The following is a 19644-nucleotide window of genomic DNA, read 5'->3' as shown; positions in this document are numbered from 1 at the left end:
CAAAATGCTTCACAACTAATGGTTTACATTTGAAGTGCAGGCACAGCTATAAAAGCCAACACAACAGCTGATTTGCACAAAACAAGGTCCAACGAACAGCTAATTGAACAAATGGAATAGAAATAGGACATTTTGGAAATGCACAGTAGGGCAGTCATCATCTGTGAAGAGAAATCCTTGAAGGTACACACCTTTCATCTCTTTATTGATGTTGGCTAACCTGTTTCTCGAGACTTTCCTTTTTATTCCTTTCTTTTTTGGTGGTGTTAGTTCAAGGGGAATATTGGCCAGCACGCGGAGAATTCTGTGCATATCTCCGAAGAAACAGTTTGATCTTTACGTCCACCTGAGCAGGCAGACGGAGGCCTTGGTTGACATCTCACCTGAAAGGCAATGAAATACTCCCTCACCACTGCACTGAAGTATCAGCCTAGCTTATATGTTTCAGGTTGGTAGCACTGTTCACCCAAAGGCAATAGTGCTACCAACCAAGCCAATCTGACACATCAGTTGGTGCTCCGTAAAGTTTAGTACTTTCGAGATAAGACATGTCTGTCGTGTGTGTGTGTGTGTGTGTTCCAACTATAAAATTAAAATAAAACGGAATCTCCAGTGACTAGCTCTCCCCAGCAGTTCAGCTGGTTAAGATGGTGAGTGAACATCAACATAAGAACGTAAGAAATAGGAGCAGGAGTAACCCATGTGGCCCCTCAAGCCTACTCCGCCATTCAGTAAGATCACGGCTGATCTGATCTTGGCCTCAACTCCACTTCCCTGCCTGCTCCCCATAACCCTTTAATCCCTTATCCTTCATAAATCTGTCTATCTCCACCTTAAATAAATTCAATGACCCAGCCTCCACAATTCTCTGGGGCAGAGAATTCCAAAGATTCACGACCCTCTGAGAGAAGAAATTCTTCCTAATTTCCGTTTTAAATGGGTGACCCCTTATTCTGAGACTATGCCCCCTAGTTCTAGATTCCCCCACCAGGAGAAAGATCCTCTCTGCATCTACCCTGTCAAGCCCCCTCAGAATCTTGTGCTTTTCAATAAGTGCGTCTCAGTCTTCTAGGGGGAGACCTTTGCCTTCATTCTCAGCGGCACAGCAGTTATTCTGAGAGAAACCGCCCGGCGGAAGTTTCCCCCTTTTGAATGGGAGCGGACCGCCCACATCGCGAAATGACCGGCGGGAGCAAAACCGCCGCCATGTGCCCTGCCGAGAGAAGCGCCAGGGCGTAAGTTTGGCCTCAACGGAAGCCTGTCCAGATCGCTGAGGGAACCGCCCACAGGAAGCAGCCTGAAACAGGGTGGGAGGTGAGCACTTTGCAAAGAAAGGTAAGTTAAAGTTTCTTTTTTTTTTTAATTGTAAAATGTCGATTAGCTTTAAAACTGTCTTGGGAATGTTTTTTTTAACTTTTTAGTGAAAAAATGTTTTGCATTTTTCTCCCCCCCCCCCCCTCCCCCTCCCCCTCCCTAGGCCCAACCACAGCCTCGGACTAAATTTTTTTTTTTAAATTTAAGAACCGCTCGTTCTCGCTACTTTCAGCTGTAACCTCCCAAAAAACACTGAGAATCTTGGTGTAAGAAACATTTTCTCACCGGGCGGTTTTACTTACCTCATTAATGGAAAGTTTCGCCAGCGTTAATTGATGAAGCTTAGCAGTCTTTTCTGTGTGGCAATTGGGCGGTGAGGGCTTTGGGGAAAGTCTAGCCCCTAAACTCCAATGAGTATAGGCCCTACCTGTTCAACCTTTCTTTGTATGTCAACCCAGGAATCAACCATGTGAACCTTCTCTGAACTGCCCCCAATGCAAGTATATCACTCCTTAAAGAAGGAGACCAATAGTGTACGCAGTACTCTATAGATCTGGTCTCGCCAATGCCCTGTACAGTTATAGTAGGACTTACTTACTTTTATACTCCATCCCCCTTGCAATAAAGGCCAACATTCCATTTGCTTTTCTAATTACTTGCTGTACCTGCATGCTAACATTTGAGTTTCATGTACAAAGTCCCCCAGGTCTCTACCACAGCATTTTGTAATCTCTCCCCATTTAAATAATTGCTTTTTTTTTCCTACCAAAGTGGATAGCCTCACATTTTCCCACATTATACTCCATCTGCCAAATATTTGCCCACTTATTTAGCCTATCTATATCCCTTTGCAGATTCTTTGACAACTTGCTTTCCCAACTACCTTTGTATCATCAGCAAATTTGACTACATTATACTCGGTCTCTTCATCTAAGTCATTAATATAGATTGTAAATAGTTGAGGCCCCAGCACCGATCCCACTAGTTACAGTTTACTAACCTACAAATGACCCATTTATCCGGACTCTCTGTTTTCTGTTAGTTAGCCAATCCTGTATCCATGCTAATATAATACCCCCAACCCCTTGAGCTCTTGCCTTGTGCAGTAACCTTTTATATGGCACCTTATCGAATGCCTTCTGGAAATCCAAATACACCACATCTACTGGTTCTCCTTTATCCACCCTGCTCGTTACATCCTCAAAGAACTCCAGCAAATTTGTCTCACATGATTTCCCTTTCATAAAACCATGCTGACTCTGCTTGACTGTATTATGCTTTTCCAAATGCCCTGCTGCTACTTCCTTAATAATGGACTCCAGCATTTTCCTAATGGCGAACTGATCTATAGTTGCCAGCTTTCTGTCTCCCTCCTTTCTTGAATAGGGGCGTTATATTTGCAGTTTTCCAATCCACTGGGACGTCTCCAGAATCCAAGGAATTTGGGTAGATTACAACCAATGTATCCACAACTACAGTGGCTGAGCCATACAGATCAGGAAGATCGAAGATTTAATCCCTGGTCTGTGCAGAGAGGTAGCTGATCTCCATCAAGGTGACTACAGGGATGCAACAATTGCCTTCTCTATGTATGAGCCAGAGCGCAGGGATTCTGCCAAGATTGCCACTCCTGATTGCTATTCAGCAACTCCTACTTGAGCGTGCACTTGTGTGGATTTTGGGTTGGCTGGTTCTGGCTCAGCTGTGATGCCCTAAAAGACAGCGTCCACTGTCTACAACAACAACTTACATTTATATAGTGCCTTTAACGTAATAAAGCATCTCAAGGTGCTTCAAGGAGTGTTATCAAACAAAAACTGACATCGAGCCACATGAGATTTTAAAGCTTGGTCAAGGAGGTAGGTTTTAAGGAGCGTTTTAAAGGAGGAGAGAGAGTTGAAAGGCGGCGAGGTTTAGGGAGGGAATTCCACACCTCGGGGACTAGGCAGCTGAAGGCACGGCCGCCAATGATGGAGCAGTGGAAATAGGGATGCGCAAGAGGCCAGAATTGTAGGCGCATGGAGATCCAGGAGGGTTGTAGGGTTGGAGTAGGTTACATAGATTGGAAGGGGCAAGACCAAAGAGGGATTTGAAAACAAGAATGAGAATTGTTTGGCACTCGAGCCAGCAACTTTGACGAGGTAGAAGCGGACAACTAATGCTCGTGGAATTCTAACTCACCAAGGCGTCAACACTTCTCAGTAACATTTGCCTAAAATTCTTACTTTTTCTAGACGTCTCCAGGGTACCTCCTGCATGTAGACCATGGTCCGTGCAACGTGTTGAAAGGAAGTCAAGAAGTGGTCACAAATGTCCAGTGCAAATTCTTCAATAGTTCGAATCTGACAACATACAACATTTCTGTGTGAACTTAAGTCGTTACTCGTTTTCTTTACGTTTCATTCTACTATTATTGATGTAGGAGCTTGTGTGAGTCAAACTTGAGGAGTGGTGCAAAAGGGAGGGATTCAAATTCCTGGGACATTGGAAACGGTTCTGGGGGAGGTGGGACCAGTACAAACCGGATGGTCTGCACCTGGGCAGGACTGGAACCAATGTCCTAGGGGGAGTTTTTGCTAGTGCTGTTGGGGAGGAGTTAAACTAATATGGCAGGGGAATGGGAACCTATGCAGGGAGACAGAGGGAAATAAAATGGAGGCAGAAGCAAAAGATAGAAAGGAGAATAGTAAAAGTGGAGGGCAGAGAAATCCAAGGCAAAAAACAAAAAGGGCCACATTACAGCAAAATTCTAAAAGGGCAACGTGTATTAAAAAGAAAAGCCTGAAGGCTCTGTGCCTCAATGCGAGGAGTATTCGGAATAAGGTGGACAAATTAACTGCGCAGACAGCAGTTAACGGATATGATGTAATTGGCATCACGGAGACATGGCTCCAGGGTGACCAAGCCTGGAAATTCAATATTTAGGAAGGATAGGCAGAGAGGAAAAGGAGGCGGGGTGGCGTTGCTGGTTAAAGAGGAAATTAATGCAATAGTAACGAGGGACATTAGCCTGGATGATGTGGAATCGGTATGGGTGGAGTTGCGGAATACCAAAGGGCAGAAATCGCTAGTGGGAGTTGTGTACAGACCTCCAAACAGTAGTCGTGATGTTGGGGAGGGCATCAAACAGGAAATTAGGGGTGCATGCAATAAAGGTGCAGCAGTTATCATGGGTGACTTTAATATGCATATAGATTGGGCTAACCAAACTGGAAACAATATGGTGGAGGAGGATTTCCTGGAGTGTATTAGGGTTGGTTTTCTCGACCAATATGTCGAGGAACCAACTAGAGAGCTGGCCATCGTAGACTGGGTGATGTGTAATGAGAAGGGACTAATTAGCAATCTTGTTGTGCGAGGCCCCTTGGGGAAGAGTGACCATAATATGGTAGAATTCTTTATTAAGATGGAAAGTGACACAGTTAATTCGGAAACTAGGGTCCTGAACTTAAGGAAAGGTAACTTCGACGGTATGAGGTGTGAATTGGCTAGAATAGACTGGCAAAGGATACTTAAAGGGTTGATGGTGGATAAGCAATGGCGAACATTTAAAGATCACATGGATGAACTTCAGCAATTGTACATCCCTTTCTGGAGTAAAAATAAAATGGGGAAGGTAGCTCAACCGTGGCTAACAAGGGAAATTAAGGATAGTGTTAAAACCAAGGAAGAGGCATATAAATTGGCTAGCAAAAGTAACAAACCTGAGGATTGGGAGAAATTTAGAATTCAACAGAGGAGGACTAAGGGTTTAATTAAGAGGGGGAAAATTGAGTACGAGAGGACGCTTGCAGGGAACATAAAAACTGACTGCAAAAGCTTCTATAAATATGTGAAGAGAAAAAGATTAGTGAAGACAAATGTAGGTCCCTTGCAATCGGATTCAGGTGAATTTACAATGGGGAACAAAGAAATAGCAGACCAATTGAACAAATACTTCGGTTCTGTCTTCACGAAGGAAGACACGAATAACCTTCCGAATGTACGAGGGGACAGTGGGTCTAGTGAGAAGGAGGAAGTGAAGGATATCCTTATTGGAGGGAAATTATGTTAGGGAAATTGATGGGATTGAAGGCTGATAAATCCCCGGGGCCTGATAGTCTGCATCCCAGAGTACTTAAGGAGTGGCGCTCGAAATAGTGGATGCATTGGTGATCATTTTCCAAAAGTCTTTCAACTCTGGATCAGTTCTTATGGACTGGAGGGTAGCTAATGTAAAACCACTTTTTAAAAAAGGAGGGAGAGAGAAAACAAGTAATTATAGACCGGTTAGCCTGACATCAGTAGTGGGGAAAATGTTGGAATCAATCATTAAGGATGAAATAGCAGTGCATTTGGAAAGCAGTGACAGGATCTGTTCAAGTCAGCATGGATTTATGAAAGGGGAAATCATGCTTGACGAATCTTCTGGAATTTTTTGAGGATGTAACTAGCAGCGTGGACAAGGGAGAACCAGTGGATAATGATGTATTTGGACTTTCAAACGGCTTTTGACAAGGTCTTGCACAAGAGATTGGAGTGCAAAGTCAAAGCGCATGGTATTGGGGGTAATGTACTGACGTGGATAGAGAACTGGTTGCCAGGAAGCAGAGAGTCGGGATAAACGGGTCCTTTTCAGAATGGCAGGCAGTGACTAGTGGAGTGCCGCAGGGCTCAGTGCTGGGACCCCAGCTCTTTACAATATACATTAACGATTTGGATGAAGGAATTGAGTGTAATATCTCCCAGTTTGCAGATGACACTAAACTGGATGGCGGTGTGAGCTGTGAGGGGGACGCTAAGAGGCTGCAGGGTGACTTGGACAAGTTAGGTGAGTGGGCTAATGCAGATGCAGTATAATGTGGATAAATGTGAGGTTATCCATTTTGTGGGCAAAAATACGATGGCAGAATATTATCTGAATGGCGGCAGATTACGAAAAGGGGAGGTGCAACGAGACCTGGTTCATCAGTCATTGAAGGTTGGCATGCAGGCACAACAGACGGTGAAGAAGGCATATGGTATGTTGGCCTTCATAGCTAGGGGATTTGAGAGTAGGAGCAGGGAAGTCTTACTGCAGCTGTACAGGGCCTTAGTGAGGCCTCACCTGGAATATTGTGTGCAGTTTTGGTCTAATCTGAGGAAGGACGTTCTTGCTATTGAGGGAGTGCAGTGAAGGTTCACCTGACTAATTCCAGGGATGGCTGGACTGTCATATGAGGAGAGACTGATGAGTTTAGAAGGATGAGAAGGGATCTCATAGAAACATATAAGATTCTGACGGGACTGGACAGGTTAAATGCGGGAAGAATGTTCCCGATGTTGGGGAAGTCCAGAACCAGGGGTCACAGTCTAAGGATAAGGGGTAAGCCACTTAGGACTGAGATGAGGAGAAACTTTTTCACTCAGGGAGTTGTTAACCTGTGGAATTCCCTACCGCAGAGAGTTGTTGATGCCAGTTCATTGGATATATTCAAGAGAGAGTTAGATGTGGCCCTTACGGCTAAAGGGATCAAGGGGTATGGAGAGAAAGCAGGAAAGGAGTACTGAGGTGAATGATCAGCCATGATCTTATTGATTGGTGGTGCAGGCTCGAAGGGCCGAATGGCCTACTCCTGCACCTATTTTCTATGTTTCTAAACTGTGCACTCATTCATAGTTCCTATACAAGTGTCACCTCTGAAAATGATGGATAGAACCTGAATTGGGCATCCGAACCCAGAAACTGAAGAGGTGCAATGGATATGGTAAGACTAACACACAAATAAATAAATAAAAGCACAGCCCAAATAGTTCAATTCAAATTTCTGTTCCATTGTTGCAACAAGTAAAATCTGAAATCAGGGCCACTGGTTCACAGTGATTGAATAAGTGAAATCCATTTTTTTATTCCATGTGGTTTTGAAATGTTAATGGTGTCCTGGAGATTGCATTCCACAATTCTTTCTTCAGCAGCAACTCCCGAACCCGTGACCTCTATCACCCAGAAGTACAAGGGCAGCAGGCGCAGGTGAACACCAGCACCGCCAAGTTCACCACCAAGTCACACACCAACCCAACTTGGACATATATTGCTGTTGCTTCATGGTCACTGGGTCAAAATCCTGGAACTCCCTCCCTAACAGCACTGTGGGAGCACCTTCACCACACGGATTGCAGCGGTTCAAGAAGGTGGCTCACCCCCACCTTCTCAAGGGGCAATTAGGGATGGGCAATAAATGCCGGCCTTGCCAGCGATGCTCACATCCCAGGAATAAATGTAAAACAAAACCCATATCTTTCTGTGAAAACTGAAAAATACTGTTCATTCCTCATTTGTAAAAAAGAAAGCATGCTGGTCGTGCTCCCGTAGTCGGGTTGCCAACCCTCCAGGATTGCCCGAGAGTCTCCAGGAATTGAAGATTTATCTCCAGGACACGACTGCATGCAACCCTTGAGAAAAATCATAGGGGTTTTAAAACAAATGTGTGTTTTTTTACATTTTCTTTGAAGACTTCTGTTTAATAGTTATCAAAATATTGGAGATGGGAAAGAACATATGTTTCACTGATGGTCAAGAATCATCCAGTTGGGTAACCGCACAGTCTTTTCGCTTTCCAATTGGGCGTGGGAAGGCGGTTGCCGCGAAGATGGACGTGTCAGGCGACCAATGGCGGGAGCATGAGGGCGGGGCAGTTGGAGGCAGGAGGTTGTGTAACGAAACCTCCAGGAATACATTCAAATCAGCCTTGGTGACCCTAATCTAGTCAGGTGCTACATTGGAAGGATTGCTCAAAAAGGAGAGTGTTACAGCAACAAGACCCTAACCAAACTTACCCCTTTGAGCTTAGCCAAGGCATGAATGGTATTTTTCATAGTGTCGGTGGCAATGATATCAGAGTTGTCTCCATACATGTAGTCCTTTAATGTCTTCAGTGTAAGCTGGACAGTTGCTTCAATCTCTTTTATGTAATGATGCTTTCCCTCTCTCCTGATAGTCAGGACCTTCACCACATCTTTCCCGTAGCCCGTACGGACAAATTCCACATCTCCCTGTATTACGAAAAAAAACCAGGATCAGATCAAATCTGACAGACAGAACATGCTGGAAATACTCAGCTTCCAGCATTTTCTTTTTCGGATATCCAGCATCTACAATATTTTTCTCTTTTATGCACCAATTACACCACTGTGTTGTAAGAGCGTTAATAAGAATATTTTAGAAGGAAAAAGCACTGAGTTGAAAAAATACTACTGGCCCAGCAACTATACACACAAAGATAAATGTTCACCTTTAGGACATCCTGTGCATAGCTTCACCCGCTGGGAGTGCATATTGGGAATTTGAGTGTGACTGATGCATAGCCGCCAAGGTAAATGATGGATGGAGCATTGTGGAGGCCTCGAGCATTTTCTGTGTTAGATTTGATGTGATCGTGGATGCACACCCAGGTTCACAGTACACACTCCCAGCAGGTGCAGCTCTGTGCTGAGAGCTCTGAAGACCACAACTTACCCTCTCGAAACATGGAAATGTGCCGCATTCTACGGGGCCATTGGAGTCTATCCAGAAAGCCGTGAGGTTTGAGCCACAATCGTATACTCGCCCATCTCCATACCCTTTTCCTGCCAAATATCTATCTGGTTCCCTTTCGAATTTCCTTACTCTATTTGCCTCAACTATCTCCCTGGACGTTCTGCTTTGTATATTCACCAGCCAGTAAATAAACAAGCTGCTTTGTTCACCTTCCCTCATTAACCCTTGAGACCATTCACCCCCTGTTTACATTTTGCAGCCACGGTTGAAAGTTCAAAAAAGATAACATTCTGCAATTGCTCCCTGACCCTTAAAATTACTTGAGAGAAGTTGGCACAATGAACCTCTTAACCATTTAATGCAGAAAAATGTGAAATGATGCATTTTGGCAGAAAGAATGAGGAGAAGTGGGCTGGTCAGAAATCTTTTGTAATTGAGGTCAGACATTTTCAACATTGAACCTTTCAGAATTGTGGCTACTATCTTGCATCCTGTTGTTGAAAATTACATTGCATAACGCTTAGGTTAATGATCTTCTAGGCACCACTGAAAGTGATTTATTTTTCCCACCCATTTAGCTTTCCAAAGGCTGCCTTTCCACATTATTATGTGTCAGCTCACCTTCATCATGGGCACTATCTGATTTGGTAATCACATCCGAACTTGTTGTTTTTGGGACTGGAGGAAGGTGTACAGTGGTCTCCCCCAGGGGTCAGTTCTAGGACCACTGATTTTCTTAATATATATTGATGACTTGGATGTGGGTGTACAGGGCACAATTTAAAATTTTGCAGATGAGACAAACTTGGAAGTATAGTGAACAGTGAGGAGGATAGCGATAGACTTCAGGAAGACATAGACTGGTGAAATGGGCGGACATGTGGCAGATTAAATTGAATGCAGAAAAATGTGAAGTGATGCATTTTGGTAGAAAGAATGAGGAGAGACCATACTCACTAAGTGGTATAATCCTAAAGGGGGTGCATGAACAGATGGACCTTGGGGTGTATGTGAATAAATCGTTGAACGTGGCAGGGCAGGTTGAGAAAGCAGTTAAAGATGCTTACGGAATCCTCGGCTTCATAAATAGAGGTATAGAGTACAAAAGTGTGGAAATGATGATGAATCTGTGTAAAACACTGGATCGGTCCCAACTGGAGTACTGTGTCCAATTGTGGGCACCACACTTTAGGAAGGCTGTGAAGGCCTGAGAGAAGCTGCAGAAAAGATTTACGAGAATGATTCCAGGAATGAGGGAGTTCAGTTACGTTGATCGAGCAGGAAAAGCTGGGGTAGTATTCCTTGGAGCAGAGTTGATTCAGAGATTTGATAGAGGTGCTCAAAATCATGAGGCTTCTGGACAGAGTACTGGAATACTGCGTGCAGTTTTGGTTTCCATATTTACGAAAGGATATACTTGCTTTTAGAGGCAGTTCAGAGAAGGTTCACTAGGTTGGTTCCGTGGATGAGGGGCTTGACTTATGAGGAAAGGTTGAGTAGTTGGACCTCTACTCATTGGAATTCAGAAGAATGAGAGGTGATCTTATCGAAACATATAAGATTATGAGGGGGCTTGACAAAGTGGATGCAGAGAGGATATTTCCACTGGTGGGGGAGACTAGAACTAGAGGGTATGATCTTAAAATAAGGGGCCGCCCTTTTAAAACAGAGATGAGGAGAAATTGCTGCTGAGGGTTGTAAATCTGTGGAATTCGCTGCCTCAGAGAGCTGTGGAAGCTGGGACATTGAATAAATTTAAGGCAGAAATAGACAGTTTCTTAAACGATAAGGGGTTATGGAGAACAGGCGGGGAAGTGGAGCTGAGTCCATGATCAGATCAGCCATGATCTTATTGAATGGCGGGTCAGGCTCAAGGGGCCGTATGGCCTACTCCTGTTCCTATGTCTTATGTTCTTATGTAGTAGATAGAGAGAAACTGTTCCCATTGGTAGAAGAGTCGAGAACCAGAGGACACAGATTTAAGGTGATTGGCAAAAGAACCAAAGGCGCTGTAAGAAAAAACGTTTTTAAGCAGCGAGTGGTTAGGATCTGGAATACACTGCCGGAAAGGGTGGTGGAGGCAGACTCAGTGTTATCTTTAAAAAGGGAGTCGGATAAGTATCTGAAGGAAAAAGATTTGCAGGGCTATGGGGAACGTGTGGGGGAGTGGGTCTAGCTGAGAGTCGGCAGGGGCTCAACGGGCCGAATGGCCGCCTTCCATGCTGTAACCATTCTATGATACGTAGGGGCAAAGAAGATACCTACATTATAACAGTGACTACACTTCAAATGTAATTCATTGGCTGTAAAGCGCTTTGGGACATCCTGAGGTTGTGAAAGCCGCTATATAAATGTAAGTCTTTCATTTATCAGGGAAAGCTAGCAAATGAATAAAAGAAAAGTTTAGACCTACTTATCACAATCAGTAATTCCAGCTCTTCAAAGTCTGTATTTGCTCAATGCTGCAATATTGCAGCTTTACTTGGCAGTCTCCAGACAGAAACCCATCGTTTGTTCCTTTACACACTAAACCATTAAAATCAATAAACTGAAGGAGGATGGTTTGCTCCATCCTAGAGTCTACCTCCCCCAGCATCAGTATTTCACAAATCCCTAACGTATGCTGACCAATCCAGCACTACATGGTTTGCTCGTGCTTGGGTCATATATATGTATGCCACATATACATGGTGGGAACATGAGTTGCTGCGAATGGAGTTCAATGTTGTGAATCCAAGAGGCCTTCAGAGAATAGTAGCGATGAAGGTTTATCACACCACATCTGCCTGCAGCAGTCGCTCACAAGCAATGTCATCACCAGGAACTCCTTCTCCACCTTACACATTCTGTTCCACACCAAGTCCTGCTCATCCATCACCCCTGTCCTCGTCTAGCTCCTTTCATTCAAAATCCTTGTCTTCCAAGTCCCTCAGTGGTTTTGACCCACCCTACCTCTGCAACCTCTTCCAGATCTTTGTTATAGTCCATGCCCTTCCTTCATATGATCCTGGACTCCTGAGAACTCAGTGGAAGAACATTCAGACACCTCAGCCCAAATCTCTCTGTAGTTGCTTCCCAAACCCTTTTACCTTGTTAATTCTCCCCATGTCTAAAAGTCTCATCAAAACCTATGATTTCAACCATGTTTCTGGTTGTCTCTCCTGACTCTTCTGCCATTTCTCGTCTGTAAAGTACTTTATGACTCTGAAAGGCACTGTAGAAATGAAAGTTGCAGAATTAGTACATCCTTGGGCAGGCTTGTTGCTTGCTGCTGACTTTCATGGTTCTGGGGCTAGCTCACAAATTGCTACATTAATTTGCTATGGTAGGATTTGAACTCCTAAAATCTGGGTACCTAGTCCAGTATCATAACCACAAGGCTACTGTAGGCAGGACTGTTGTCCACAGAGCAGATTGAACACATCCAAAGGATAGCACCTCCAACAATGCAACATTGCCTCAGCACTGCACTGACATGCTAACTTAGATTATATGTTGAAATTCTACAATAGGGGTTGAACTCACAACTATGTTACATTATGGAAGGTGGAGCATGGCAGCGAGGAAGATTGAGAAGAGGGTTGGGGCGATGACTCAGCCCTGTTTGACCCCGGTCCAGACGTGGATTGGGTCTGTGATGGATCCGTTGGTAAGGATCACGGCCTGCATGTCGTCGTGGAGCAGGCGGAGGATGGTGATGAACTTTTGGTGGCATCCGAAATGGAGGAGGACACTCCATAGACCCTCGCGGTTGACTGTGTCAAAGGCCTTGGTAAGGTCGAAGAAGGCCATGTATAAGGGCTGGCACTGTTCCCTGCATTTTTCCTGTTGCGCTGTAAAAATCATCTCCGTTGTGCCCCGTAGAGGACGAAATCCGCACTGTGACTCCGGGAGGAGCGCCTCCGCCACAGGGAAGAAGACGGTTGAGGAGGACTCGAGCCATGACTTTCCCAGTGGCTGATAACACGGAGATTCCTCTGTAGTTGCCGCAGTCGGATTTGTCCCCTTTTTTAAACATGGTCACGATCACCGCATCTCTGAGATCTCCCGGCGTGCTCTCCTCCCTCCAGATCAGAAAGATGAGGTCATGTATTCACGCCAGTAGTGCCTCTCCGCCATACTTAGTACCTCAGCAGGGATTCCATCTGCTCTCGTAGCCTTGTTGTTCTTAAGCTGTCTTTATGGCTTTTTCTACCTCATGCAGTGCTGGGGGTTTTACTGAGGTGGTGGCAAGTAGCATGCTGCGGAATGGAGTCAAGAACACTCACTGCCATGCTCCACCTCGCAGTCTACAAGCTCCCCGCTGGAGCGGAACTAAACCACAGAACCAGTGGGAAGCTGTTCAACCTGTGCCGTCTCCAGGCCAGGTCCAAGATCACACCAACCTCTGTCATCGAGCTACAGTACGCGGATGATGCCTGCGTCTGCGCACATACAGAGGCTGAACTCCAGGACATAGTCGATGTATTTACTGAGGCGTATGAAAGCATAGGCCATAAAGATCCATAAGACAAAGATCCTCCACCAGCCTGTCCTCACCGCACAGCACTGCCCCCCCCAGTCATCAAGATCCACGGCGCGGCCCTGGACAACGTGGACCATTTCCCATACCTCGGGAGCCTCTTATCAACAAGAGCAGACATTGACGACGAGATTCAACACTGCCTCCAGTGCAGCCTTCGGCTACCTGAGGAAAAGAGTGTTCGAAGACCAGTCCCTCAAAATTGACACCAAGCTCATGGTCTACAGGGCTGTAGTAATACCTACCCTCCTGTATGGCTCAGAGACATGGACCATGTACGGTAGACACCTCAAGTCGCTGGAGAAATACCACCAACGATGTCTCCACAAGATCCTACAAATCCCCTGGGAGGACAGATGCACCAACATTAGCGTCCTCGACCAGGCCAACATCGCCAGCATTGAATCACTGACCACACTTGATCAGCTCCGCTGGGCAGGCCACATTGTTCGCATGACAGACACGAGACTCCCAAAGCAAGTGCTCAACTCTGAACTCCTTCACGGCAAGCGAGCCAAAGGTGGGCAGAGGAATTGTTACAAGGACACCCTCAAAGCCTCCCTAATAAAGTGTAACATCCCCACTGACACCTGGGAATCCCTGCCCAAAGACTGCTTTAAGTGGAGGAAGTGCATAAGAACATAAGAAATAGGAGCAGGAGTAGGCCATAAGGCCCCTCGAGCCTGCTCTGCCATTCAATAAGATCATGGTTGATCTGATCATGGACTCAGCTCCACTTCCCTGCCCGCTCCCCCTTACCCCTTATCGTTTAAGAAACTGTCTATTTCGGTCTTAAATTTATTCAATGTCCCAGCTTCCACAGCTCTCTGAGGCAGCAAATTCCACAGATTCACAACCCTCTGAGAGAAGAAATTTCTCCTCATCTCAGTTTTAAATGGGCGGCCCCTTATCCTAAGATCATGCCCTCTAGTTCTAGTCTCCCCCACCAGTGGAAACATCCTCTCTGCATCCACCTTGTCAAGTGCCCTCATAATCTTATATGTTTCTATAAGATCACCTCTCATTCTTCTGAATTCCAATGGGTAGAGGCACAACCTACTCAACCTTTCTTCTTAAGTCAACCCACTCATCCCCAAGATCAACCGAGCGAATCTTCTCTGAACTGCCTCCACAGCAAGTATATTTGTGTCTACCGTACATGGTCCATGTCTCTGAGCCATACAGGAGGGCAGGTATTACTACAGCCCTGTAGATCATGAGCTTGGTGGTAGATTTGAGGGACTGGTCTTCAAACACTCTTTTCCTCAGGTAGCCGAAGGCTGCACTGGAGGCAGTGTTGAATCTCGTTGTCAATGTCTGTTCTTGTTGATAAGAGGCTCCCGAGGTATGGGATATGGTCCACGTTGTCCAGGGCCGCGCCGTGGATCTTGATGACTGGGGGGGGCAGTGCTGTGCGGTGAGGACAGGCTGGTGGAGGAACTTTGTCTTATGGATCTTTAGTGTAAGGCCTATGCTTTCATACGCCTCAGTAAATACATCGACTATGTCCTTGAGTTCAGCCTCTGTATGTGCGCAGACGCAGGCATCATCCGCGTACTGTAGTTCGACGACAGAGGTTGGAGTGGTCTTGGACCTGGCCTGGAGACGGCGAAAGTTGAACAGGTCCTTTTGTAAATATGGAAACCAAAACTGCACGCAGCATTCCAGGTTTGGCCTCACCAATACCCTGTACAGCTGCAACAAGACTTCTCTGCTTTTATATTCCATCCCCTTTGCAATAAAGGCCAAGATTCCATTGGCCTTCCTGATCACTTGCTGTACCTGCATACTATCCTCTTGTGTTTCATGCACAAGTACCCCCAGGTCCCATTGTACTGCAGCACTTCGCAATCTTTCTCCATTTAAATAATAACTTGCTCTTTGATTTTTTTTCTGCCAAAGTGCAGGACCTCACATTTTCCAACATTATACTCCATCTGCCAAATTCTTGCCCACTCACTTAGCCTGTCTATGTCCTTTTGCAACCTCTTTATGTTCTCCTCACATATTATCCTTCCTCCCATCTTTGTATCGTCAGCAAACTTGGCTACGTTACATTCAGTCCCCTCTTCCAAGTCGTTAATATAGATTGTAAATAGTTGGGGTCCCAGCACCGATCCCTGCGGCACCCCACTGGTTACTGGTTGCTAACCAGAGAATAACCATTTATCCGACTCTGTTTTCTGTTTGTCATCCAATCTTCGATCCATGCTACTATATTACCCCCAACCTGTGAACTTTTATCTTGTGCAGTAACCTTTTGTGTGGCACCTTGTCGAATGCTTTCTGGAAGTCCAAATACACCACATCCACTGGTTCCCCTTTATCCACCCTGTTTGTTACATCCTCAAAGAATTCCAGCAAAGTTGTCAAACATGACTTCCCCTTCATAAATCCATGCTGACTTTGCCTGATGAAATTTTGTTTTTCGAAATGTCCTGTTACTGCTTCTTTAATAATGGACTCCAACATTTTCCCAACCACAGACGTTGGGCTAACTGGTCTGTAGTTTCCTGCTATTTGTCTGCCTCCTTTTTTGAATAGGGGCATTACATTTGCAGTTTTCGAATCTGCTGGGACGTCCCCAGAATCCAGGGAGTTTTGATAAATTACAACCAATGCATCTACAATCCCTACCGCTACTTCTCAAGACCCTAGGATGCAAGCCATCAAATCCAGGGGATTTATCTGCCTTTACTCAACACAAATATATTCCAGTGAAAAAGAAGGGTGGTAACAGAAGGGATAACCAGCCGTGGATAACCAAGGAAATAAGGGAGAGTATCAAATTAAAAACCAATGCGTATAAGGTGGCCAAGGTTAGTGCGAAACTAGAAGATTGGGAACATTTTAAACGACAGCAAAGAATGACGAAGAAAGCAATAAAGAAAGGAAAGATAGATTACGAAAGTAAACTTGCGCAAAACATAAAAACAGATAGTAAAAGCTTTCACAGATATATAAAATGGAAAAGAGTGACTAAAGTAAATGTTGGTCCCTCAGAAGATGAGAAGGGGGATTTAATAATGGGAAATGTGGAAATGGCTGAGACCTTAAACAATTATTTTGCTTCGGTCTTCACAGTGAAAGACACAAAAACTATGCCAACAATTGCTGGTCATGGGAATGTGGGAAGGGAGGACCTTGAGACAATCACTATCACTAGGGGGGTAGTGCTGGATAGGCTAATGGGACTCAAGGTAGACAAGTCCCCTGGTCTGGATGAAATGCATCCCAGGGTATTAAAAGAGATGGCGGAAGTTATAGCAGATGCATTCGTTATAATCTACCAAAATTCTCTGGACTCTGGGGAGGTACCAGCGGATTGGAAAGCAGCTAATGTAATGCCTCTGTTTAAAAAAGGGGGCAGACAAAAGGCAGGTAACTATAGGCCGGTTAATTTAACATCTGTAGTGGGGAAAATGCTTGAAGCTATCATTAAGGAAGAAATAGCGGGACATCTAGATAGGAATAGTGCAATCAAGCAGACGCAACGTGGATTTATGAAGGGGAAATCATGTTTAACTAATTTACTGGAATTCTTTGAGGATATAACGAGCATGGTGGATAGAGGTGTACCGATAGATGTGGTGTATTTAGATTTCCAAAAGGCATTCGATAAGGTGCCACACAAAAGGTTACTGCAGAAGATAAAGACACGCGGAGTCAGAGGAAATGTATGAGCATGGATCGAGAAATGGCTGGCGAACAGAAAGCAGAGTCGGGATAAATGGGTCCTTTTCGGGTTGGAAATCGGTGGTTAGTGGTGTGCCACAGGGATCGGTGCTGGGACCACAACTGTTTACAATATACATAGATGACCTGGAAGAGGGGACAGAGTGTAGTGTAACAAAATTTGCAGTTGACACAAAGATTAGTGGGAAAGTGGGTTGTGTGGAGGACACAGAGAGGCTGCAAAGAGATTTAGATTGGTTAAACGAATGGGCTAAGGTTTGGCAGATGGAATACAATGTCGGAAAATGTGAGGTCATCCACCTTGGAAAAAAAAAAGTAAAAGGGAATATTATTTGAATGGGGAGAAATTACAACATGCTGCGGTGCAGAGGGACCTGGGGGTCCTTTTGCATGAATCCCAAAAAGTTAGTTTGCAGGTGCAGCAGGTAATCAGGAAGGCGAATGGAATGTTGGCCTTCATTGCGAGAGGGATGGAGTACAAAAGCAGGGAGGTTCTGCTGCAACTGTATAGGGTATTAGTGAGGCCGCACCTGGAGTACTGTGTGCAGTTTTGATCACCTTACTTAAGGAAGGATATACTAGCTTTGGAGGTGGTATAGAGACGATTCACTAGGCTGATTCCGGAGATGAGGGGGTTACCTTATAATGATAGATTGAGTAGACTGGGTCTTTACTCATTTGAGTTCAGAAGGATGAGGGGTGATCTTATAGAAACATTTAAAATAATGAAAGGGATGGACAGGATAGAGGCGGAGAGGTTGTTTCCACTGGTCGGGGAGACTAGAACTAGGGGGCACAGCCTCAAAATACGGGGGAGCCAATTTAAAACCAAGTTAAGAAGGAATTTCTTCTCCCAGAGGGTTGTGAATCTGTGGAATTCTCTGCCCAAGGAAGCAGTTGAGGCTAGCTCATTGAATGTATTCAAATCACAGATGGATAGATTTTTAACTAATAAGGGAATTAAGGGTTATGGGGAGCGGGCCTGTAAGTGGAGCTGAGTCCACGGCCAGATCAGCCATGATCTTGTTGAATGGCGGAGCAGGCTCGAGGGGCTAGATGGCCTACTCCTATTCCTAATTTTTATGTTCTTATTAGTCCCATTATCTTACTGAGTACCAACTTAGTGATTGTGATTGTGTTAAGTTCCTCCCCCCCTATAGCCCCTTGAATATCCACTGTTGAAATATTGTTAGTGTCCTCCACCATAAAGACTGATACAAAATATTTGTTTTAGAGTTTCTGCCATCTCCATGTTCCCCATTACTAATTTCCGGTCTTGTCCTCTAATGGACCAACATTTACTTTAGTCACTCTTTTTCTTTTTATATACCTATAGAAATTCTTACTATATGTTTTTATATTTTGTGCTAGTTTGCTTTCTTAGTCTATCTTCCCTTTCTTAATAATTTTTTTAGTCATTCTTTGCTGGCTTTTAAAAGCTTCCCAATCTTCTGTCCTCTCACTAGTTTTGGCCACATTTATGCCCTTGTTTTTAATCGGATACCGTCCTTTATTTCTTCAGTTAGCCACAGATGGCTTTCTTTTCTCTTGCACCCTTTCCTCCTCACTGGAATATATTTTTCTTGAAAGTTGTGAAATATCTCTAAATGTACACCAGTGTTTCATCAACCGTCCCACACTTCAATCTGTTTTCCCAGTCCACTTTAACAATCCAGGAGGGCGCTGAGCACCTCGAGTCTCATCGCCAAGAGCATGCAGAAATCAAGCGCGGGCAACGGAAAGAGCGTGCGGCAAACCAGTCCCACACACCCCTCCCCTCAACGACTATCTGTCCCACCTGTGACAGAAACTGTGGTTCGCGTATTGGACTGTTCAGCCACCAAAGAACTCATTTTAAGAATGGAAGCAAGTTTTCCTCAATTCCGAGGGACTGCCTATGATGATACACGTATACACCAAGACACTGATACTGGAGACACAGTCAGACCTACAGACACAGAAATACAATACAGACTAAGAGGTTCAGAAACAGTGACAAATACTATTCCCCTTGCAAATAATTTTAAGCTATTAAATGCCTCGAATATTTTAACCATTTGCTTTCTAAATCATCATCTAAAGATTACAATCGCATTGGCAAAAAGTACTGACAAATGAATAATAATGTACATTTTCCATGACGTACCATTTTAGAAGCAGGATCATACGAACGGGACATCTTCCTTCGAGACGGACAATGCTTCTGTCCGATGGAATACGGTCATTCGCGATCACTGCCAGCTTGTGTGTGTTTATGATCACCTTGTCCTGTGGTTAATAATTAAAGTAGAGGCACAAACAGGATTTATTCTGACATAAAGAGTGTGATCTTGTGTTGGATTTTTTGGATATTACACTGGCATTATTCAAGAAGGGCTGATCTCTCATTTTGGTTGGAAATTCAACAACCTATTTCTTGATTATTCCCTCCTAACCCCCCCCCCCCCCCAGCCCAAATAAAGTAAAAAGGAGATATTCAAGAGAAACTTTTATATCTGGGCCGCAATCGCATAAGAATTGTTCAATTGGCAGACCAATTGAACAAGTACTTTGGTTCGGTATTCACTAAGGAGGACACAAACAACCTTCCGGATATAAAAGGGGTCAGAGGGTCTAG

The 19644-nt window shown here is 44.6% G+C and overlaps 1 protein-coding gene across 1 annotated transcript in view; it reads right to left on the bottom strand.

Moving 5' to 3' along the window:
* The window catches only part of uox (urate oxidase), a 48089-nt gene extending 28832 nt beyond the window's left edge, over positions 1-19257 (bottom strand). The window contains exons 1-3 of the mRNA XM_070885981.1: positions 19174-19257; positions 8110-8325; positions 3540-3656 (exon numbers count right to left, since the gene is read on the bottom strand). Coding sequence (XP_070742082.1) covers positions 3540-3656; positions 8110-8325; positions 19174-19206 — 366 coding nt within the window. The 5' untranslated portion in view covers positions 19207-19257. The remainder of the gene's footprint in view (positions 1-3539; positions 3657-8109; positions 8326-19173) is intronic.
* Between the last annotated feature and the right edge of the window lie 387 nt (positions 19258-19644).

The sequence above is a fragment of the Pristiophorus japonicus genome, chromosome 8, assembly GCF_044704955.1.
Source record: "Pristiophorus japonicus isolate sPriJap1 chromosome 8, sPriJap1.hap1, whole genome shotgun sequence".
Classification (NCBI taxonomy): domain Eukaryota; kingdom Metazoa; phylum Chordata; class Chondrichthyes; family Pristiophoridae; genus Pristiophorus; species Pristiophorus japonicus.
This window is presented reverse-complemented; position numbering and strand designations above follow the sequence as displayed.